The sequence below is a fragment of the Aspergillus melleus genome, assembly GCF_016097325.1.
Source record: "Aspergillus melleus strain CBS 546.65 chromosome Unknown contig2, whole genome shotgun sequence".
Lineage (NCBI taxonomy): Eukaryota > Fungi > Ascomycota > Eurotiomycetes > Eurotiales > Aspergillaceae > Aspergillus > Aspergillus melleus.
Genome location: NW_025763371.1, coordinates 5,545,208 through 5,568,753, shown reverse-complemented (window position 1 = coordinate 5,568,753; position 23,546 = coordinate 5,545,208). Strand labels below are relative to the sequence as shown.

Here is a 23,546-nt window from a genome sequence, read left to right as displayed (position 1 = left end):
GGGTATCTTATTCGAAAGATCTGGGGGACATGGATGCTACATCGGCTGTTTGCGGGAAGACAAATGTTCACCTGCCCAGGATCGGATTCGTATTTACGGGCCAGGGCGCTCAGTGGCCAGAGATGGGACGTGATTTGCTCAACTCATTCCAAGTAGCGAGAGAGACGATCGACCACCTCGATGCCGTTCTCCAGCGTTTACCAGACCCGCCCACCTGGAACATATGGGATGAATTAACATCTCCGCGCGACCCGGAGCATACAAGACAGCCTGAGTTCAGTCAGCCTCTTGTCACTGCCCTGCAGTTAGCGCTACTCGCAACTCTGAAGAGCTGGGGTATTTCACCACACAGTGTTGTGGGGCATTCGTCAGGTGAAATCGCAGCGGCATGCGCAGCCGGGTATATTTCCGACGAGCAGGCCATCAGCCTTGCATATCGGCGTGGAGAGGCTTGTCAAAATACACGCGATCAAAACGACTCTCGCTTGGGAATGTTAGCGGTTGGTCTTGGAACTGAAAATGTTTCGAAGTATTTGGACGATTCCAAGGAGGTACAGATTGCATGCTTCAACAGTCCTTCGAGCACGACTCTCTCGGGTCCCGTCGCCACATTAGAGAGTTTGAAAGAACAACTTACGGAGAATGGAGAATTTGCACGAATGCTGCAGGTAGACCAGGCATATCACTCCAGGTACATGGAGAAGACCGGAGAATCATACCAGGAAGCTGTGTCCAAGGACTTACCTCTACTCTCCGCATCCCTGCAAGCACTTGGTTCCGTACCAATGTTCTCATCCGTATCTGGCTGCCAGCAAACCGAAATCCCTGACATCGAGTACTGGAAAACAAACATGGTGTCGCCCGTACGTTTCGACGACGCTGTTCGTGCGATGCTAACGTCCAAAGAAGCGCCTAACTATCTCATTGAAATCGGTCCTAGTGGGGCTCTGAAGGGACCTCTCGCGCAGATTCAGAATAGCTTTGACGGTCCGCCGAAGGCAAAATACCTTTCGGCGTTGCACCGAGGGCCCGAATCAATTAGGTCCACTCTCGCAGTTGCTGGTGAATTGTTCCTGGCAGGCTCTCCGATATCCATGCAGCTCGTGAATGAAGATCAGCAACAATCCTATCCTTTGGTCGTGACTGATCTGCCAGGGTACAGCTGGGATCACTCGACCAAATACTGGTTCGAGTCAAAGTCCAGCAAAGACTGGCGGTTTAAACCATTTGCGCATCACGATCTTCTCGGCAGCAAGACAATTGGTACATCTTGGCGCAATCCAACATTCAAGAAGTCAATTAATTTGGCTCACTTGCCATGGCTGCGAGATCATCGGATTGGATCTGATGTCATTTTTCCCGGGTCCGGTTACATTGCGATGGCTGTGGAGGCCTTGTATCAGGTAACATGCATTCGTCAACCAGACACTGTCGTTTCATCACCGGGTCAGCTAGGCTATCGCTTGCGAAACGTGCGCTTTGATATGGCGCTTATCCTGGAAGATGGAGTTGAGCCGGACGTCTACCTCACCATGAGTCCATTTGGGGGCTCAGAAGACACATGGTATGAATTTACGATATTTTCGACCCGACAAGATATCACGACATATCATTCCAGCGGCATGATTCGTGTCCAGGATGTTGTCATCGACCCAGCAAGTGAAGCAGACAAATTACCTCTAGAGCATGCTTTACCTGGCCACATGTGGACAAAGGCCTTTGCAGAGATAGGCTTCAACTATGGTCCAGCCTTCCAGCTGCTTCGAGAAGTAGAGACCCGCGCTGGTTCGAGGAGAAGTCGATGTACCATCACATTAGCCGATCCCTCTTCGGACCAAGCGCAGTCATCCTATCCTTTCCATCCCGCCGCCCTAGATGGAGTGCTCCGGGCTACTGTCCCGGCCTCTGTTGCCGGAACAAGGGGAGCTACTCGCGAAACGTTGATCCCTGCCGTGATTGACGATTTCATCATAAATCCCAATCCCAGCCGTCCTGATTTTGGGATAGCAGTATCTTCGAGCTACTACTCTGGTCGAGGAAGGACTGATGCCGCAAAGAGCTACCTAGGTGACACCTCTGTATATGACCCAGTCACAGGAGAACTTCTCATACGGATGACGAGACTTGCGAGTCACAAGGTTGATCTAGGGACCGACCCATTAGCTTCACACGTACTCACCCATGAAGTCTGGAAGCCAGACATCACTACACTGAACACAGAATATCTTCGAATACTATGTGATCAATATGCGGATATAGTTTCGGCGATACTGGACTCGGCGCTACATAAGAAACCCGATCTGGATGTTCTTGAAATCGATTTAGACACGGGAGATCTCAGCAGCCCTTGGTTGGACTGGCAGCAGGAGGCTGAACAGCGCAGTGGTCGAAGCTACCGCTTCATGGCACTCGATCCCGTCAGCGTTGCTGATATCCAAAGCCAATATGAAACATATACAGATTTATCGGTCGATGTACTCGATCCCGAAAATGACCGATTGGGTCTTCGAGCAGACGACACATTCGACCTTGTCATCTTGAAATGTGTTTCGCCTTTGTCAGATAAGATGATGACTGTCGTAGAGGCTATGAAAACCTTGTTGTCTGCAGAGGGCCGTATATTGGCTATTGACTTTTCAGCCACGGGTCGTCACATTACTCCCAGGCGCTCTCTCCGGGGCAATTTGGATAGATCTCAATCATTTCGCGTCCTTCCCATCCCCGAAAAGACGAGGAGCGTAATGTTGTGTTCGCCCTATCCGGAGACATTGGCACACGATTTATACATTGTCACTTTCGAAGAGATCTTTCAGCTTCCAGCTATTCTCAGAAACCATCTCCGAAAGGCGGGATGGAGAGTTCATGAGCCTCAATGCATGCCTGAAAACATTCCAGAGGGAGCTACTGTACTCGTCATTGACGAGCTATTCGCTTCCCTCTTCACAGGAATCTCAGAGCCACAGTGGCATTACCTTCGTCAGCTAGTGACAGCCGGGTGCAAGATACTTTGGGTGACGCAAGGGTCTCAGCTCGCGGTGTTTCAGCCAGACAATGCGCTTGCCGCAGGCCTTTTCCGGTCTGTTCGTTCTGAGGATCCGAATGCAACAATCATGACCCTTGACATTAGATCCAGCGAGATGGAGCAGGCAGCGCCCCATATTCTGGAGGTGTTGAGGCAACTTGAGCGACCACATGCCCGTTGGGTCACTGACAGCGAGTATGTGGAGCGAGATGGGATCCTTCACATACCCCGAATCGTTCCTTATCAAATGTTGGGCCGTGAGGTACACGCACACATCGGAGACCCAACCACGAAACTTTTATCAGAAAATAAAGAAATCGCACAGCTCAGAGCCGAACAAGTAGGTACCTTGGATGGACTGCAGTTCGTCGAGGTTGCCACAGAGCCCCTTGCACAAGGCTACGTTGAAATAGAGATTTCCGCTGTGGGCCTGAACTTCAAAGATGTCGCTGTCACCATGGGAATTGTTCCAGAGAACGAACATTTGCTGGGACTTGAAGGGTCCGGTGTGGTCCGCAGCGTTGGAGCGGGAGTTTCGGAAACCTTGTCCCCTGGCACGCGCGTTGTGTTTATGGCAAAGGGAGCACTCGCCAATCGTATCCAGCTGCCCGCAGAATTCGTCCTTCCCATTCCCAATGCATTGTCGTACCAGGACGCAGCAACGATACCCGTCGTATTCTGCACGGCTTTGTTCGCCATAGTTGACACTGCTAACCTCCAGTCGGGGCAGACAGTGCTCATCCATTCAGCTGCGGGGGGTGTGGGAATGGCCTGTATACAGTTGGCTCAACACATAGGAGCAGATATCTATGTCACAGTAGGAACAGACGAGAAGCGTTCCTGCCTCCACGAGAAGTTCGGCATTCCTTTCGACCACATGTTCTCATCACGATCCACAAACTTCGCATCCGAGATCATGAAGGCGACGCAGGGACAGGGAATCGACGTAATTGTTAACTCCCTGACAGGTGATTTGCTAGACGCAACTTGGCGCATCTGTGCAGACGGCGGAACGATGGTTGAAATTGGCAAGCGAGATATTGTGGAACGCAACTATCTTGCTATGGACCCGTTCGACCGGGGGTGTTCATACCGCGCCCTCGACCTATCGCACCCCAAGTTGATACTCAAACTGCCCAGGTATGTTTATCAGTTGATAAGAAAGAAAGCCGACTAATCAATATTTTTCAGTGTTCTCAATCGTATCTTCGATCTCCAAGCGAACGGACATATTTCTCCGATCACTCCCATCACCACATTCCCTATGAGCGACATCCCTGAGGCATTTGCATTCCTTCGCAGCGGTCGCCACATTGGGAAGGTTGTTATATGCGACAAGCCTGGTCACGCATCCGAGGTTTCCATACGACCTATGCAGCGCGACCTGACTCTTCCCACGGATCTGGCTTATCTAATAGTTGGAGGGCTCAAGGGTCTGTGCGGTAGTCTAGCCCTGCGCCTCGCAGAAAAAGGGGCCCGGCACCTGGTTGTGATGTCTCGAAGCGGTTACGCCGACCCTCGATCAAAAAGGGTGATAACGAACTGTCGTTCACTCGGATGCGAGGTCTATTTCTGCCGCGGTGACGTCTTACGCGTTCTAGATGTGCGACGAGCCTTTATGAAGGCGCCGGTACCCATTGGCGGCATTGTGCAGGGTGTCATGCTTCTTCGCGACCGGCCTTTCGAAACGATGACAGTGGACGAATACCACCAAAGCATCGAAGGCAAACTACAGGGAACCTGGAATCTGCACCATGTCTCCTTGGAGCGTGGGCTCTCGTTGGACTTCTTCCTCATGTTGTCCAGCATTTCAAGCGTGGTAGGCAGCCCAGGCCAGGCCAACTACGCCGCCGCCAACAGTTTTCTTGACTCATTTGCTGCATACCGTCGGTCGATGGGATTAGTCGCAATGACAGTCAACCTAGGAGTGATTGAGGATGTAGGAGTAGTCGCTGAATCTGATGCCCTGTCCAAGCGCCATCAAAAATCAACAGAATTGACAAACATCCCCGAAGGGGTCCTGCACGACATTTTCGATTGTTCGCTTCGGCACCAGTTCATGTTCAAGGCCCAGCCATCGGGTGCTGAAAGTCCGAGCCGGTTGATCACAGGTCTCGCTGTGCCGCAAGACCCGAAGCAGTCAGCCTTGCGATTCGATCCACGCTTCAGGGGATTATTCGTAGCGCGGGCAAACGCATTCGAGTCCGGGACGGGTGCAAATGAAAACGACCCCGTTGGCAGTGCAGTCTATGCTTTCCACGGACTCGTCCGGGCTGGCAGTTCCGCCGAACAGCTTCTTGAGCCATGTGTGCAGGTCCTAGCGGCCCGGCTGGGACAAATGCTGCGCTGGAACGACGAACAGCAGATTGAACCGGAGCGACCGCTGTCGGTGTACGGACTAGACTCGCTATCTACAGTGGAGCTCCGAAATTGGATCAAGGCCGAGTTGGGGGCGGAATTGGCCACGTTTGACATTGTTCATGCAAACAGTCTGATCATGTTGGCGGAAAGGTTAGTCAATAAGGTACGACGGGAATGAGAAGATCCGAGGTTATGACAGATGGATGGGTGGATGGCGAGGGATGGAGCGAGCGAGAGAAGAAAAAACAGGACGTGATTGCGGGTCACGGGGAGTCGGTGGCCTAAGGCATCAGATCTGCACTTGTTCTCTTTCCACAGAGTAGACTCAATAATACTAGATCTATGTCACGTTCAGCATGAATTAATTAAATTTTCTGGCAAGCAGCATCGTTACCAGAATTGATATAAGTGTGCAATCCCTTTCTCTGTGTTGTTCGCTTAATCACTAATAGTTGTTGGCGCTTGGATGCCTAAGGCAATCTGCCAAGCATTTGGCCGTTTGCCTCCTTGAGGACATTTTAGATAGTTAACACCCTGGAAGACCTCGTTTCTTCATACATCAATCAAAGAATCAATTTAGTGTTGAGTCAGGCATCCTTTTCATGATCTTCAATTACTGCGGTGCACGTAGCCCCTAGAACACCCACGAAAGTGGACAGTGCCTCATTCAACTTCCAAGGTTGTCTCGGGAAGTATATATCCATGCCAATAGACAACGTCTGATGCTATCGCAAGAGCTGCCGTAGAAGTATTCTCTCAAAACACTAACGGGAGGCGCCATGGATCTCCCGCTTTCCTGTCATCTATATTGTCTATGAATGTAATGCAAAGAGAGAGTCTGCATGAGGCAGGCTGGTCTTGGCTTGCGTCCTCACGCTAACCTTCATCCGGTCCCCGCGTTCTGATGAGACTTTTCCCTTTCCTTCAAACAATAAAACGAAATATCACATACTTCACTTCTAATCAATCCCCACAATCCCAGGAACATACAAAAACCTACAATGACCACTCTACAACCCCCACCATTCGAGCCATTCGCCATCCAAACACCCAGACTCATCATAATTCCCACCCCCATCGCCGTATCCTCCAAATCATACCGAGCACTGTATGCCGAATGACACGCCAACGAACAATTCTGTCAAATAGCTTTCGGCGAACACTTCAAAGCCAGGAGATGGAGCGATGACCAAACCCGCGAAGTAATCGAGACTCGTGATATTGCACGCTGTTGGAAGCCACGCGGTCTAGGTGATTATGCGCTGGGGTTACGCGAATCTATTTATCCAGAAGGGCGTCCTCCGAGCTACCCCGATATATCCAATCTGAGAGCCGGTGAGTTGGAGAGTCTAACAGGGCCGAACACAGAGCACCTTAATCACGTCCAATGGGTTGGATATGTCGGTGTTCGCGATGCAACGACGACCTCTCTTCCACCGCGAGAGGCAGGAGATCCAAGTCTCCCGCCCTGGGAGGAGATGTGGCCTGGCACCGGAGTACTGGGGCAAGGGGATTGCAAAGGAAGCTGCGGAAGCGATCATGCGGTGGGCTGTGAACGAGCGAGGCGTGAAGAGGTTCATTGCTGAGACGGAGAGGGGGAATGTGCAAAGTGCGAGGCTGTTGCAGAAAATGGGTTTTGTGGAGAGCGGAACAGACTACTGGAAAGAGCCGAGTGAGGTGGAATGGGCGCTGGATGTAAAATATCTCATAGAATTGAAGGGATAGAAGTTTCGTTGCGGATAGAAAAGAACGGGGAAGTCAAAGGCCTATCTCCGTTGGTTTTCATTATACTATGAGCCGGCTAAACAAAACCAAGAAAGACCAAATAACCGTGGTTCATGATCAAGCTCCACCAGTCAACAAACCCTGGTTGGTCCCATCGTTCGCTCATCGCTCGCTCACCAACAAAGACCGAAAACGTTCCGATATCCGAACTTAACATCTCGCTCATAAACGAACCTCAGAGACCCCCTGCCATTTCTTCAAACATACATAAATACCCGTCTTCCTCACATTCTCATCCACTTCCCATCTATGACATCCAAAACCACACAATCACACATAATGTCCACCCCTCAAATCCAACCCACCATCCCAGCCGGCTCCTGGGTCCTCGTCACCGGCGCTAACGGCTACATCGCCTCTCACATCATTAATCTGCTCTTATCGAGCGGCTACAAAGTAAAAGGGACAGTGCGTGAACCGAAGCCATGGCTAGATGAGTTCTTCATCGGCAGACACGGCGATGGAAACTACCAGTCCGTCGTGGTACCGGCCTTGGAAGTCGAGGGCGCATTGGAGGAGCATCTAGAGGATGTACGGGGTGTTTTACACGTGGTAAGATCGTCCCCTATACTCAGTATACTAATGCACCATGAATCGTAAATGCGAAGATGCATTTCAATGTGAGAACACGCACTGACCAAGCTCTTTTACTACCAAAACCAGGCATCCGATATGTCGTTTAACCCCGACCCACAGGCCGTAATCCCGGGAGTTCTAGCGGCAACCTTGAACGTTCTGAAGGCTGCAGCCAAAGTTCGTTCCGTGGAACGAGTCGCGTTGACGTCCTCTGTCGTGGCTGCTTTTCCTGGCCCCATTCTTGGCCCCCCCGGTCTAGAAGAGTGTGGTGATGTGACGATCGATGTTGGCAAGTGGCTACCTACTTTACCATTGACAGATGAACATGGACTAACCTTAATTTTTAGATACCTGGAACGATGTGTCTGTCAAAGCAGCCTGGGACCCCAACACTCCAGACGCTATCATGCCCTCAGTGGTATATGCTGCATCAAAGGTCGAAGGCGAACAGGCCGCTTGGCGATGGGTAGAGGAGCACAAGCCACATTTTCAATTCAACACTGTCTTGCCAAACATCAACGTAAGTCAGGGCGCGCAGCATTTAGTACTCAACACATCTGACAAGAATACAGTTCGGATCCCTGTATCTCCCACAGCAGAAGCGTTCAGTCATAGGGCTCACGCAGAATCTCCTGCATGGCGACGATATGGTGATCAAGTTTTTACCCCGCGGTAAGTCGTGGGCTCACTAAAAAGGGTACTTGAACTGCCCATGGCTAACGATGGGACTTAGAATGGCGCGTCGATGCCGACGACACTGCGCGTCTGCATGCAATCGCACTTCTTCATCCCGGAGTCGTATCGGAGCGAATTTTCGCAGCCTCAGAGCCGCTCACCTGGGCCCGGGTGGTTGAGATCCTGCGCAGTCTCCGACCGCAGAACAAGTCGATTCCCGATGCACCCGAGGAGACGAAGACGACCTTCCACGTGGCACCATCCAAGCGAGCGGAAAATCTGATTAAGGAGTTCTACGGAAAGTCGGGGTGGACCACTCTGGAGGAGTCCTTAGCAGCCGGGATCGAAGGCTTAGAGTAGCTCCGAAGCCACGATTTGTGCTAAGCATAGACGTGGAGGAACAAAGAATGGTTCAGCCAACTGCAACGTAGTTAGTTCAGATACCCAAGCCTTTAGTGTCTCTTAGCGCTTTGACGTGACAGAAGGAATGAACGAACGAGCCTATTAGAAACCCAACGGGGGATCCACAGACAGGTAGGCAGGTCGGAGATCGTCGACGTTCCGGCCGACCGCCCGTCAGCGACTTGCTCGCTCGTTCATGGGCCTCGTTCATGCCAGGAGATATCGGATTCCATTGCATCCTGTTCCAACATTGACCACACCCCAGAATAACCGGGTCAAAGGAGCAGCTAAGTCACCCACCATGACCAATGCAGCCAATTTCAAGAATAATTCGGAGTCGGTGAAGCTCGTCAAAGTGCGACAGAAACGCTGGGCGCCGAAAACAACGACTGGCTGTCTCACATGTCGGTAAGGTGGCCTGTTTGCTATGCAGGATTTAATTCGCACGAATCAAATACTGACAATAACCATCACAGCGTGCGGAAGGTCAAATGTGACGAAGAGAAACCATGGTGAGTCTCAGCAGCCAACTCGTCATTTGCAGCTTGAACCAAGTGACTGAGTAAAACGTATGTAGTTGTCGTCGATGTATATCGACAGGCCGGAAATGCGATGGATACGAAAAGTCCAAGCCAGCCATTGTGTCACCCATACAAGGGGCTCCTTCAGCCTGGAGTCTCCTGCCGGGTGACACGCAGGAGAAGAGTAATTTCAACTACTTCCACTCCGTCGCCATTGCGGACCTATCAGGGTGTTTCGACACGGGGTTTTGGTCCGGACAAATGCTCAGGATCTCGCATTCCTATCCAGCCCTATGGCACGCTATGACCGCATTAGCCTGCATCCACCGGGAGTACCTTACCGAGCACTCTCTAGCAGCCCCCAAGCCCAAAGACCCTACTCGGATCCAGTTTGCCCTGAAGCAATGCAACCAAGCGATCCGGTCCCTGCGCGATCTGCTCTCGGGGTTCTGCCCCACCTTATTGGATCAGCTGGTTGTGCTGACCACTTGCATTCTCTTCACCTGTATGTCCAGCCTCCAGGGCCAGCAGGTACAAGCGTTCGTGCATATCAACAATGGAATCAAGCTTCTCCATCAATGGAGGTTGCACTCCCTCGGCCGCACTAAAAGTCCAGAGTTGAATAATGCGGTCGATATGCTCCTGATCATGTTCGCTCGACTAGACAGCCAAGTTCGTCCCTATCTCGCATCCCACCAGGCGCTTCTCGCGTGGACGGACGCCGAGATCGACCGACCACGTGCCTACCAGCCTTTCGAATCCCTGCTCGAAGCCGAGCTATGTCTAGAGATGATATACAACGGGACGATGCGGCTAGTCCTGGACAAGGATTACAGCTCGCCAAAACCGACACCCGAAATCGTCGAAAAGAAACGAACATTTCTGCAACAATTTGCAGAATGGGACCAGCGCGTGTCAGCTCTATTAGCGGATGACTTATGCTCGGTGAAGGACCTGGACAGCCTCTTCATTCGACGAAAGTTCGGAGGGTTATTTCTCGCAGCAGATGCCACCAAGGGCGAACTGGCGCATGACGACCTATTGTACCAATTTATGGACTTACTCAACATGTCTGATCGAATCTTGAAGCGGTCAGGCACCACCCCGTCAAGGTCGACATTCCCGTCGTTTCGCTTGGCCACGACCGTGGTCGAACCATTATACTGGGTGGCAATTAAGTGTCGGGAGCCAACAGTGCGCCGAGAGGCCGTACGACTTCTGCAACAGTTCCCTCGACGAGAAGGGATCTGTGAGACGCTTGTGGCCGTGAAAGTGATGAACAAGGTGATCGAGTTAGAGGAAGAGAGATGTCCAACGGCTCGTAATTCGCCAGAGAAAAAGGATGTCTGCACGGGTGGTCGGTGGGTGTGTGCAAAGCATCGCATTGTCAGCTCGGAATTCATATTGGTCGGCGAGAAACAGGTGTGCGTGGTGTTCAAGACTCTGGATGACCACATTTTATCTCAACCGGGGACAAGTATCCTATCATCCTGGTGGTGATTGATTAGTTGTAACGCCTCAATTTACTTCCTCGAATGACTTTCTTATGTACAGTTTTGTGGACATATCGAAATATAATCAACGACAAATAACCTTTTTGAGAATCAGCAGCAAAAGGCCGAAGATAAGTAATTTCCTGTCCCAAAATGTGATCTGGTAGTGATAGATTCAGTTTAGATCGATGAATTCTCGAACTTTTCAAAGCCCGTTATATCTTTCATAGGCCATGAATCCCAATGCAGGGTCCAGTTAATTTACTTCAATTGCAATTCCCCAGCCTCAACCACCAAGCGAACAATATCCCTGTTCAGCCCTGGCCAGTGAGTTCGGCCTCGCAGGAACCAATACAGAAACGAGAACAACGTCGTCCCTGCGAAAATGGGAAGAGCATAGTTCATGTTCTCACCCGTCACAGGGCGATAAGAAGGAAAGCAGAGCCAGACCGTCACATAGGCTGTGTATAGCAAAGCAAATATGTTTACCGGTAGACCCCACCGGCCCATATTCCAATCACCCAACGGGACACTATCTCCGCGAAACCGGTTGAGCACCATGCAGCCGATGGCGATGAAGTACGAAACGAAGAGGCCGATTGAGGAAAGTGCCACGAAGGCCCCGAAGGCCGCGGAACTGGGAATGTTGAGGCAGGCTAGGATCATGACAATTACGACCGGAAGCCAGACAGCACGAATGGGCACGTTGTGTCTATGATCAACCTGTCTTATGTCAGTAGATCATAAAAGGGTACTAGGTTTGAGACGCCCACATATGAAAACCATCGAGGCAGGGCACCGTCACGAGCCCAGGCCCAAGTCAACCGAGATACAGATGCAATACTGGCTAGATTGACTGATAATGAGATGACCAGAAGACCACAAACCATTGCAGTGGAGGCCTTGACAGATCCCGTGGCGTGTTGGCAAATTTCGATGATAGGAAAACTAGCCTCTACGGCAGCGTCAATTGGACCCATAGTGAAGAGGATGCAAATGACGATGGAATACGCCAACACCGCGTTAGTTGCTACCGTCCAGAACATGGACCGCGGAACAGCCTGCCGCGCGCGACGGACCTCCTCGCTCATGTGCACGGCGCCGTCGAATCCTGTCTCCCCGTTAGTTGGCCTGTACTGAAGACAACGAACATAAAGACTCACCGACGAAACCCCAAGTCGGCGTCAATAAGCCAATATTCCACGAAATAAAACCGTTAGTCCAACCGGAAGAAGACTCCGTTGTCAAAAACACGTAATCAGCCGTATGCCGTGGGGCCAATGCCGCAAAAACAACTAGGAAGATAATGAACATGATGATGTGAAGTACCCCAGCCAGGAGCTCAATCCAAGGAATCAGCCAGAATGTGTACATATTCATGAGGGCCTCCACCACTAGCATGGCAAACATGATGAGCGTCAAGTGCCAACGTTTGGGCTCGTAGTCTTCATAATTGACAATAGCCAGTCCTTGGATCATCGTAGCCGTCGTGTTAGCGACGCCGGCCAGCAACGATACCCAAGCAAACCATGTAATCCATCCTGGGTCGTTGTCAGCTGTCGAGCCCCTGATAGCTACAGATGATCATACCCTGCATCCAGGTGATGAATCTCCTCTGATTAGGAGGCGCAAGGTGATGCGTCCAGTGATATTGCGCTCCTGCAATGGGCTGCATCGAGGCCATTTCTGCTAAAGAAGCGGACTGAGCCATGGCGCCAAAGATTACGACCACCACACCCCAGGCTAGGGCCTCCGGACCACCGTTCGTGAGCACAGCATTCAAATTCCTGGTCGCTGGTTAGCCCTATGAGACGGAAAGAACGTATATCGTCACTCACAACGCCTGGCTCTCCCAGCTTGACATGAACGTAAGGGAAAAGAAAAAGATTTGAGTAAAATTGAACAGTCGCTGCAATGCTTTTGGTTAGTCTCTTGCTGTTGATGCCCCAATAAACTCGAGATCAACCTTAATTTGTGTCTGATCAGCAATTTCTTTCTGTTTGACGTGGCTTGCTTCGGTTGTGGGAGTTTGATTCTCCCCGCCTCCCGATGGTGCTTCATCGATAGAAGACTGGGTATATTTGCCAGCATGTGACGTCAATTCATGCTGCTCCATTTCGAATGTTCTTTTCGACGAAACGAGCGCCGATGAAGTTTGACAAAGAATTTCACCTTGTGAGATGACCGTGAGGAACGTGTTGACGAAGGAAGAATGAACACGGCTGGCTGGAGGGAAGAAAGAAGATCGACAGGATTTTTCACATATTTCGAGCCAGGAGGGGAAAGTTCAAGTCCATTAAATCAACTGACAGACAGGGATCAGACGGGCAAACACCATTTCCCACCCTTTGCCTACGGTGTACCCTTGCACCCTGCATGCGCTAACGAGGACACGGCACACAGCTCTAGCACTTAGTCTGTTTCAGCACCGCTAGGATCAGGAAGAAGCAAGACGTAATATAAAATATCGTCTTCGTTCGTACCTTTGTCGACTTAGTGCTGCCTGGGATAATGCGACCTGTCTTCCCTGTAATGACTGGCCGTATTCATTCAATACCACGCATCTCCCCGGCATGGCGATGGGAGAGGTACCTAGTGGGATGATGATGCTTCCTCCCCTTCTTCCAGTCACTGATAATGACCATGGTGCCTGGGTTGTTGTTATTGCCACAATCCTGCTGATTGTGTCTATCTGGGTGACAATAACCACTTTGATCTCCCGGTTTCGCATTCTTCGCCAGTTGACCTGGAGCGACACCTGTTTACTGGCAGGCATAGTACATCTCTCCCCTTTACCTTCTCGATGTGCATCTACTAAAGAGATCATGAGTAGCTTTTTTATGTTTCCCAGACTGTGTGTGTCAACATTGCCAGCAAGAACGGTCTTGGGCGGCACAGAAATACTATAGACGAGGAATCTTCTAGGACATATAGCAAGGTCAGCTGGACACTTTCAATGATGATACAACGAACACTGACATTTTCGAGTCTCTCTATGCTAGCCAAATCCTCTCGATTATTGTGCTCGCTTGTTCGAAAGCTGCCGTCACCCTCCTTGTTGTATCCATTAAGCCTTTCGCGACCGTGCTCATTGGCTGCAAAGTCGTTTTGGGATTCACGAGCACCTGGGCCGTGGTTGGGGTTGTTACACTGGCTACCCAATGCGGGAGCAAAGAACTGCGGATGATTTACTCAGGTCAATGCTTGAACCAGGAAGCCCTTTATATGGCTCTTGGTGTCTGTCATATCCTGCTAGATGTTGCGGTTGTTGCACTACCAGTTGCTTTAGTGTGGAGGGTGCAGATGACCGGGTGGAAGCGGCGTCAAATCTCAGTGCTCTTTGCCCTCCGTTTGTTGTGAGATATCTTCGTTTCATTACTTGGGGCTGAGATTGATAACTGACGAATAAGTTGTAGCGTACCTGCCATCACGATCGCAGGTCTCCTGTCGCTTAAATTATACTTCCATTCAATCCCGCGGGACCTGCCATGGAATGCGGTCATGCCATCTATTTGGCTACAATTGACACAGAGCGCGTCCATCGTCTGCACCTGCATACCCAGTCTGAAGCGGGTCCTTGCTGACCTGCAAACTGGAATGATGGCTGGAACCATCTCGGAATCCTTCGAACTTTCTGTCTCAGGTGGCCAGCGCAATACAAATGATGTCTCCGGTAGGAGGCTTCGAAGCAGAATAAGCCCCTACTCAGTCGGATCTGAAATACCTTCTGTAGGCGGCACGGGAGATAGGAATTATGATGCAACGCGTACTGAGTCGAGTCGTACCTTGCTCGGACGCAGAGACAGTTTTGCAGATAATAGAGAGCACGCCACTATGCGCATCACGCAACACAGGCGAGATTCCCAAGGCTCATTGAGCAGTCACGGCCTCGTGCCATATAACGACGAAGAACAGAGCCCAGGTCCTGACAGGGCTAGAACTTGATAGGAATCATTAATTGAGAATATTGTTTGTATGATGGCCTAGAATTCACCATAATTATTATGACCCTAAGGTCTAGCTTGTAAAAGTACTGTTTCTGCGATGTACTGACTAGTACGAAGTATGGCGTACAAATCGGTTCCCCCTTATGCGAAGACCTTGTTCGCTGCCCAATGGGTGAGATGACAGGGAACGGAAGACGGAGACGGATAGCACTGCTCCGTACAAACCCCTTTTACAATCGATTGGGCACAAGGCACGGGAACAAGGCTGTTAGCTCGTCTGCGTAGCGGCAAGTGGCTTGCCGTCCAATTCCGTCGACGGAATGATCGTCGCTTGTCTGGTTCCTTGACCACTATCGGACCATTGGGGATTTCTTCCTTCGATCGCGTTCTCCCTAATGTGACCGGCGTTGCTGGCTTCACAAGTCAAGGGTTTTAAATGATTGAAAAAAGCCAAACCGAGCGCGTAATCCTCTCGAATACGGAGAAGCATGAGGCCTTACTTCTGCCGATCGTTGCCCTTTTGATTCGTGAAAATAACAAGGATGGAATCGGTCGCAGAAAGGACTGGGATTAAGATTAATTTATTGTGGAGTAGACCTTCTCTGACACGATGTAACGGTCACAAATTGAACGCAACAAAGTCGGTCTAGACGTCGAGACAGGTAATTCGCAACTCTCGGCATCCTGAAGGGAATGGCTTATCCGCTTAGACTGCATCCAAAGCGCGTTTTTACCCCTTGGAGGCGATTGAAGGATACCCTGTAGCTTGGTTGCTTTCTTGTACAGGCGGAGGGAAATAATCAGATTTTTGAGTTGTTGCATGAATTGCGTGGTCCTCGATGGTTTTCATCCTGACATCAAAACCCGACCTCGGAACAACTCAACGACCCTAATTCCAGATTATTGTTCGATGGAGATAGGGGAGATAACAGAACACGTGACGTCCATAGGTAGAGGCGCGGTGACCGCTTGAAGTACTGTCTGAATTGTTCAGCCCTTCAGCCTAAGTTAGGCCATGCCGCATCAAACCCTGTATCGAACCCATGGAACCATGTTTCGTCGATGAAGGGCCATTGTAGCATTTCCGCTTCCAGATCGTAAGAATCAAGCATTGCGTTATGGCCTGGTGCAATATTTATTTGACTATTGTGTGTGGTTCTCGGGTCCTCTTGTGCCGAATCAACGGCGTCGGAAGACACCGTCTCTCGCCTTCGCATTGATATTGATAGATCATTCCGAGGACGCGACGAACGGATGTCTCCATACTCATCCAGAGTTCCAGCGAGGGTGAGATGACTGGGACGCTCGTCGGAAAAGTGATTACTCTTAGCCGTTCGATAAAACTTATCCGCTTCCCGCACAGTTCGCCACTATCGACGCGTTAGCAATTTAAATGAAAGTATCGAGGCTTCCAAATTTACCCAGCTCTGACCGACTGGCCAATACTCACAGAGGCGTTCGAGATATGAGAAATTGGCTTTCCTTTCTTGCTCCGCTCGTTCACGCCCACCGGGATACCGAAGCGGAGAAACGGTGCCGTACATATTGATATGGGCCGCAACAAAGACGCTGAAACCAGCATAGGGGGTGATAACTGGTGTCTCTGATGCTTCAAGTGCGGATAATACGCCATTGATATTTTGTGCGGCCTCGAAAAGCTGGTCAATGGCCTCTTCGCAGCCGATGAAGTCTTCGGTCGCGTTTATCGCCCGGTCGGCGAATGGCTTCGAACCAGAAAGCACGGAGTCACGGTGGAGGAAAAGAATGCTGTGATCCTATCTTAGCATCGTTGATCATTTTGAGTGGGTAAAACTTACCTCATGAAGTAAACCAGGTTGATATAAGCGAAAAGCTCACCGTACCCCAGAGCAACGTGAGCCTGGGCGCTCGTTGCAGGATATCGAACTGTAACATCTTGCAAGGACCTCCATTCGTCAAGCTCTTCCTTGAGAGTACGCCAGGTCAGTTGTGGTGACGATAAGACGGTAGGTGATGACGTGCGACCTCGACGGCTTTCATTTGCAAATCGCAGGATACGCACAAAAATATCAAACCCACGGGTCACTATGGTCAAACCACGATCGATCGTCAAGTCCGAAGAGAGCAGCGAGTGTCGATTCATATTTGCTGGCATTAGTCGAGATGTAGAACGGCGGCCGAAATTGAAATCCTGATCGCTGATGGGGAGGGGAACCGAAATCTGGCGAAATGACAGAGCAAAGTGCTGTCGAGCACCTGAGCTTAGCTCGCAGTCCTGCGCAAAACAGCACCAGTACGTCCGAACTAATTGTTCATATTGAATTTGTGACGCGTGAAACTCTTCCGGATTGTGCTCCATGCTATCGTCTGCCGTTTTTAAAAGAGATTGGATCATGTACGTCGCCATGCCTAAAGAAAGTCAATCGCCGTCGATCGAATTGATTTACAAGCATCGACCTACCACTATACATCCATGCTTTGTACGGACGACCGGAGCCCCACTCATAGAACGTGATCATAACCAGAGACTGAGCCAGGTATAGCGACGGTGCCTCGAAGACTCGACTTGCCAATTGAGTTCGCGCATAATCAGCGTAAACACTTTCCGGCTCAAGAGGATGGCCTTTCATGAAACGGGCGCACAGACAGAGCATGGAGGCCACAAAGACAGGATCCACAGCTGGCGCATTATTTGATACATCTGCAATCAGCGTAGGATAGTGAAGGAAATTGGCGACGGGAAATTTCTTCCGATAGGTGTCACAGGCGCTCACGATGGTGGCTGCCGGAAGGGACGCGATGGGGTTGGCAGGAGCACACTGGCATGTATGCTCCGCGGAGGCCTCTGCACTTCTCTCTGGAAGAACCTCTGTCGACCGCGATGAATGGCTCTCTCTTCGTTGAATCCGAAACGAATCTTTCTTTGGCCTGAGCGGAGAGGCTCGAGGATCGGTCAGTACGCAAGACGATTGACCGAGACGGTGACAGCGTCGACAAGGCGGGTGGCCCTCATGGACGCACTTGACCTTCGCTTGTCTGGTACAATGATTAGCAGTCGCCGTATATAATCAATGAAATATCCTTACCGACAGGCATCACATGAAATTGACAAGCGCATTGTCCATTGGATCTTCGGTCGGGAATGTCGGGGAAAGTGCGAAGGAGCCTCGGGATTGAGCGGAAATAAATGACGGCTTAGTCATGGCATCTTCCGAAGGCACGTGCGACTTTCCATTTTGGGAAGTATATCCATTCCATTTCCTCTAAGAACACACCGACCACTTCACATGTTCGTTAAACGTGTTTACTTCAATTGAAAGTAACTCAGACGGTCCAACACTCCTATCCTATTCAATAATTCACCACCTCCGCCTAGATTGTATACCGGAAAAACGAAGCATTATCGCCCCTCTCCCTCTCTGCCCTCCTCTCTTCCTCTGTATACTCCGCCGGAGCCTTGGGGTTCTCCCTATCGCGCCTCGCATTCTCGCGACGCAAATAGATGGTCATGAAGATACACAGAACAGTACTCATTGACAATGTCGCAATAAGCGTCCCGTGACCGGGGTAGAAATGCGGCGAGTCCTTGCTCTGGTAGATGAAGCTGGAGACGACACCACCAAGGTTCCCGAATCCAACGTGCATCGCAATTCCTACGCCACGCTTCACGGAGCCCCCAATATTGTTCCCGTTCCATGCCACACCCTGCGGTACGTTGGGGTAAATGCCGGTGGCCGCGAAGAAGGTGCCAGCGTATTTTACCCCAGTGTTGTCAGAGGCGATCAGCATTATGAAGCCAATGATTCTGGTTCGTGAGAGTTAGTCGAGGTTAGAGAATGAATGCGAATGGTTGAGAGACGTACGCGACTATGTTGAAGAAAATCATGTATATTCCACGCTGACCCTGACGATCAGCCAGGAAACCGCCTCCGATACAGAAGACGCAGGCCACTGCGTACGGCGGCACGGTCATCAACTGGGCCGTGGTATTGGAGTATCCGAGGGTCTTGACGATAGTGGGTAGGAAGAGCGAGAAGGAATAGAGCGGTGTGTAGATGCCCATGGTGATGAACATGTGGACCCAGATTTTCCAGTCTCGGACGGCGTCCCAGAAGTATTTCAGATTGAACTCGTCGGCAAGCGAGCTGCGGTCTTCCGTGAGACGGCGCTGGACTTCAGTCCTTTCTTCCTCTGTGAGGAACTTGGCTGTGTCGGGATAGTCATTCATGATGAAGAAGGCGGCGATTGCTGCGTTTGGGTTAGTTGCGGTTGAGGTCCCGATGAGGGCAACGTACCAACGACGAATGTGACTAATCCTTCAATTATGAAGATCCAAGCCCAGCCGGCCTTGCCTCCAAGGCCATCCATTTCAACGATACCTCGCGCGAGGAGTCCGCCAAAGGCACCGGCTGCTGTCGCGGCGGAGAAGAAGATGGCCATGCGGAGGCCGCATTCGTGTCTTTTATACCACATTGTAATACTAGGAAGGTGAGTAGAAGCCTTGAACACTGTGAAGGGAACTGACTAGAAGGTAACACCTGGAAAGAGTCCACCTTCAGCGATACCTAGGGCTGCTCGAGAGGCAAGCAGGCCCCCATAGTTATTTACCAGACCCATCAGCGAGCATACTATACCCCAGGCCAACATGATTATGGGTATCCAGATGGCAGGTCGTGATTTCTTCATCATTAGGTTCGACGGGATCTCAGCAGCGACGTAGAAAGGGAAGAATATGGCGAGGGCAACCTAGGTCGTCAGCATTGGAATCTCAGGAGGATCTTCACTCATACATTGTAGTCAAGTCCAGACATGCCCAAATCCTCCTCCAGCCCTGCAAGACGCGCATTTCCAATATTCGTTCGGTCAAGGAAGCTCAGTCTGCGGTGGTCAGTCAAGTCGCACCTTTACTACACACAGGAGTCTCACAGATAAAGAAAGGCGAGCCACGGAATCAACACCCAGTCGATCTTCCTAATTAATTGCTTTGTAGCCTTCTGGTCATACCCAACCGCCTGAACGGCTCCATTCTCCAACTCCTCGCTGCTTGCACTCTCAAGAACAACCTTTTTATCATCCATGTCGTAAGTAAGTGTCAGCGTAAGCATAAGATTCGTAAAGGAATGGGTTCCCCAATCCCCCCGACCAAGGCTCCATCTTATACAATCCGGCCCAGCCAAGGAGAAACCCACCAAGCCCAAGAAATCCGGGGTCACCCCTCACTTCTAGCTCAAAAACAGATAGCTCAGGCGTAGTATCTGACCAATTTTACACGACAGGACTAGCTCGGATAGCCCGCTACAAATTTAGGCTCAAGGGAAGGGATATCCTTTTCACCACAGGTGGTGCCAAGGCCAGCACGCAAGCCCTCCGGGCAGTCTGGCCCTGCTTTTCTGCTTACAATTTGGCCTTGGCGGCTGGCAGGTCCTATCGGGCAGTTAGGGCTCATGGGGCTGGCCTGTAGGGGGGCGGCCGTTATTGGAAGCGCATGTTGCCATCTTACACCATGCTTGCTGGTGTTCACGGCCAAGTCTAGGCTGTGGTGGACCAGATCGAACTTGGATCTGTCATTTCCACTCCTTCCTTTGATCCATGCGGGGACCCCGGACCTGTGGACTTGGCGCGCTTCTCACTGAGATATGGAGCTGATTTTTGTGGGACAGATAGCGCAAAAACCCCTGTCTGAGTTTATTTCTTTATCTCGGGACATCGCATCATACTATTCCTACCAACAGATGACTTCACAAAATTAGAGAAATTGTACTACGTGAACCCAACACATGCAAACCCTCTCAGCAAATGATCCAATTTACCGTCCACAATCTCAGTCCGCTCTTGGCCAGAGGCTGAGACCCTTGGCAATCTTGGAAGCTGATGCCTTTCAGCCACGTTCACTGGTCTTAGCCTAAACCGGCCCAATCAATCTTCGATTTAGGGCATCTGATACCGACAGGTTCCCAACCGCCCAGTCCCCTTTACAAGCACGGTCATGATGAGCCCAATACCAAGGATAGCTGCCGCCAGTAATCGCCATCCGTGTGTCGCTTATCCTCGAATACGAGGTCCCCGCGACGAGGCCCGAATTCATGTTGTTTTCGAAGCTACAGCATGTTTCATGTCTCCGCCAGACTTCTCACCACCGTTGGCATGGATTTGCTCGGTTCGTACCTCTATCTCGCTTCGTCCAATAATAGAACGGAGCTAAACAGTTTTGCCTCAATCTGACTACTTATCATGTACTCCTTATCTCACCCCCTTTTAAATACAAACGCCCCAGGCTCAATATATGCAAGCTCCTGTGAGTTATCACTCGTTCCCGTTACACAACGCTAACCATAACCCATTTCCCACCTTGTGTTAGAAGCACGATGTGGAAATTTGCTTTCCGCTCCCTTCTACCGAACGAAGAAAGAGTTTCGAGCATGGTGGCGGCCGTTTCCTGAGGTCAAAACACGTATCCCCCTTCCAACTCCGCCTTTCTGCTCTCAACCAGAAAGGTGGCTGATACCAAGCCATAATCAGCTGGAGTTGATTGGCTGGTTAATCTCAACAATTGAACTCTTTATGAGGGTTTACTTTCGGAGGAAAGGATCTAGCTGTTTTCGATTGCAATGCAGGCCGCAGGATTTTATCAGGGGGTGTATCTAGTGTGGAAGAATTTGTAATTCTGTTTTGAGTCGCTCACCGGATACATCGCTAGTACTGATGCCGCTTGAGCCTCCAGTCATTTCTTCTCGACTTCCCCTTTTTAGTGGGTGAAAAAGGTCGCGGATACGGTCTCAAGTCACACAGCTGAACGAGCCACTACGTCTGGATAGATTCGATGTCTTTAAATTTCCTTTTTTGGCTAACGTGGGATTCCGATCTAGTGTTTATCGGTCTAAATACGTGCTTGCACTACATAGGACTGTTTATTTCGGATAACACCATTGCTCTACCTACTCTAGACAGAATACTGCATAGATTATGATACCAAACATTATATAAGCGTATGCAGTTATGCACTGTTATGCGTGCCCAAAGAAGTGCCAAAGGACCCTCTCGCCCCTCTATATTCTGTAATAATCTACAATAACTGGAAGACTCATAGGGCAACGAACTGAGTTCTACATGATATTCGCGGTTGGGGCCATAGCACAAAGGGGCTGTACAGATAGGAGGCTTCTTTCCATCATAAAATTTCGCATGAGCCATTCTACTTACCAATCAAAAGTATATATCTGAGGGTCCTCCCCCAATGTTCATAACTCTATGCTTCGTTCCAGTATTTTAACCGCTATACTCCACCATGAACGGAAGGTTTCACCGTGCCAGGCAGAGCACCATGTGTCTTGATATAGCGCCAATCGCGGATACATACGAAGGACAAGATTCCGGCAAGACCACTAAACGAGACGCAAGTTAGTATATCAATCTAGTCAGGTAAACAACAGTTGGTAAAACAACGCGGTGCTCTTACCACAGAATGATAGTCAAAGTCGCCACAATACCACCTAGCGGACAACTACTCCCACTGCAGGAGCCGGCAGTGCTCATGCAGGTGATAATAAATAGGGCGAACCAAAAGATAGTATCGATAATGTTAAGAATCATATAAGCTTTTGGGCTGGCCCATCGTTTGAATCGGTTGGCGTGGGTCGTCAAGACCTGGTATGCCATGAAGACAGCCGATTTAACACACTTTGTTATGGTGGAGTTAGTACAGTGTCCTTTGTTCTTCGCGTTTTCTGCTTGAAGGCAATTTAATCAGAAAGAACTCACCACTGCCACACCCCACGTGTTAGATCGAGTCGGTGGGGTTCCTTTATTGGCTAGACGTGCAATGACGAGAATAAAATTCAATAGAAGCAAGGCTCCTATGATTATATGAAGCCGGAACTTAAGCTGAGGGCTGTTGTAGATTGAGAGATCAATCATGGTGCTGGCTGTTTGGGGTAAGTGGACGAAAATCAAGTAGGCGGAGAGGGTAGGAAGCTATAGATAGCGAGCAAGGTAAAACCAATGTTTGAGAAGTATTATCGCAAAGTCCAATGTTCAAAGACATCGCAGATGGATTTAAATAGTATCTTCTACCCCGACTTATCTTGTCTGCCTGAAGAATCGTCATTCTTGACCGTACTCGTTTAGCCATACAAAAACAGAGCAAGATGTCCCCTGCGGGAAGGTGACGCACCACCCGGTTTCGAATAAGCATACGAATATCGTGAGCGCTGTCCACGATTCGCTCTTGAACGCGACGAGGACCGGTTCTAGTTAACAAGCCAGAAATCCGTTGCTGTCGGGATCCGCTCGCTTTCGTATCTCTAACCGTTTCGGGATATCGGTACGACTATACGAGGGAAAAGATCCGAATATAACGGGGGTTCGTCGCCGGGGGCGACCGACTTTGTTAGAACTACCAGCATTTTCTCTATCACTGCCTCAATCGACCATGGGCGTGTTGTTCGCTGGTTCCTTGGAACTTTCTTTTTCTCCAGAATCCGCGTGAAACTTGCAGTGTACTCAGCTCCAATGTCCCTCAGTATAGGATGAAGCCGGTCCACAGATACTATTATATGCGCAGAGCTGAAGATACTATGCACAGGATAGCAAACAGTACATTCTTCCCGTCTAATCAGGGCATTATGCGTCGAGCTACACAAGTCCAATGGTAATCGGCTGATGCGAGCGAACGATACACCGCGTGCACGAGAACAAAACAACGGACCCCAGGCAGCGTGCCATAATTCCAATCGCTTCCTTAGCATTTCCCGAGGAGAGAGGAACGTCAAATGACCGACATCCGACA

At 50.3% G+C, this 23,546-nt stretch overlaps 7 protein-coding genes across 9 annotated transcripts; 4 read left to right on the top strand and 3 right to left on the bottom strand.

Annotated features, from left to right (window-relative positions):
• Positions 1–29: 29 nt before the first annotated feature.
• Positions 30–5,561, top strand: LDX57_004763 (uncharacterized protein; the record flags this gene model as incomplete). The annotated part of the gene is made up of 2 exons (XM_046086438.1): positions 30–4,162; positions 4,214–5,561. 2 exons carry the CDS (start codon positions 30–32, stop codon positions 5,559–5,561), a joined length of 5,481 nt encoding a protein of 1,826 aa, XP_045942403.1.
• Positions 5,562–6,796: 1,235 nt separating this feature from the next.
• Positions 6,797–7,108, top strand: LDX57_004762 (GNAT family N-acetyltransferase; the record flags this gene model as incomplete). Its single annotated transcript, XM_046086437.1, has 1 exon — positions 6,797–7,108. The coding sequence occupies one exon, from the start codon at positions 6,797–6,799 to the stop codon at positions 7,106–7,108; it is 312 nt and encodes a 103-aa protein (XP_045942402.1).
• A 339-nt stretch (positions 7,109–7,447) lies between these two features.
• Positions 7,448–8,779, top strand: LDX57_004761 (uncharacterized protein; the record flags this gene model as incomplete). Its single annotated transcript, XM_046086436.1, has 5 exons — positions 7,448–7,720; positions 7,832–8,012; positions 8,092–8,264; positions 8,317–8,416; positions 8,478–8,779. 5 exons carry the CDS (start codon positions 7,448–7,450, stop codon positions 8,777–8,779), a joined length of 1,029 nt encoding a protein of 342 aa, XP_045942401.1.
• A 343-nt stretch (positions 8,780–9,122) lies between these two features.
• On the top strand, positions 9,123–10,842 carry LDX57_004760 (Zn(II)2Cys6 transcription factor; the record flags this gene model as incomplete). Its single annotated transcript, XM_046086435.1, has 3 exons — positions 9,123–9,229; positions 9,298–9,333; positions 9,399–10,842. The coding sequence occupies 3 exons, from the start codon at positions 9,123–9,125 to the stop codon at positions 10,840–10,842; spliced, it is 1,587 nt and encodes a 528-aa protein (XP_045942400.1).
• Positions 10,843–10,939: 97 nt separating this feature from the next.
• On the bottom strand, positions 10,940–13,127 carry LDX57_004759 (uncharacterized protein). Of its 3 annotated transcripts, XM_046086434.1 has the most exons (6): positions 12,802–13,127; positions 12,674–12,744; positions 12,426–12,622; positions 11,999–12,376; positions 11,609–11,946; positions 10,940–11,558 (listed from the first exon to the last, which is right to left on the bottom strand). In XM_046086434.1, exons 1-6 carry the CDS (start codon positions 12,949–12,951, stop codon positions 11,097–11,099), a joined length of 1,596 nt encoding a protein of 531 aa, XP_045942397.1. In that variant the 5' UTR covers positions 12,952–13,127; the 3' UTR covers positions 10,940–11,096. The 3 variants fall into 3 exon arrangements, with proteins under 3 accessions (XP_045942397.1, XP_045942398.1, XP_045942399.1); XM_046086433.1 differs by having other exon boundaries at positions 10,940–11,946; XM_046086432.1 differs by lacking the exon at positions 12,802–13,127 and having other exon boundaries at positions 12,426–12,681.
• Positions 13,128–15,780: 2,653 nt separating this feature from the next.
• Positions 15,781–17,415, bottom strand: LDX57_004758 (transcription factor domain-containing protein; the record flags this gene model as incomplete). Its single annotated transcript, XM_046086431.1, has 4 exons — positions 15,781–16,152; positions 16,204–16,549; positions 16,600–17,170; positions 17,223–17,415. 4 exons carry the CDS (start codon positions 17,413–17,415, stop codon positions 15,781–15,783), a joined length of 1,482 nt encoding a protein of 493 aa, XP_045942396.1.
• A 718-nt stretch (positions 17,416–18,133) lies between these two features.
• LDX57_004757 (uncharacterized protein) lies at positions 18,134–19,839 on the bottom strand (the record flags this gene model as incomplete). The annotated part of the gene is made up of 6 exons (XM_046086430.1): positions 18,134–18,566; positions 18,625–19,009; positions 19,057–19,241; positions 19,287–19,507; positions 19,552–19,639; positions 19,688–19,839. 6 exons carry the CDS (start codon positions 19,837–19,839, stop codon positions 18,134–18,136), a joined length of 1,464 nt encoding a protein of 487 aa, XP_045942395.1.
• Positions 19,840–23,546: the final 3,707 nt, after the last annotated feature.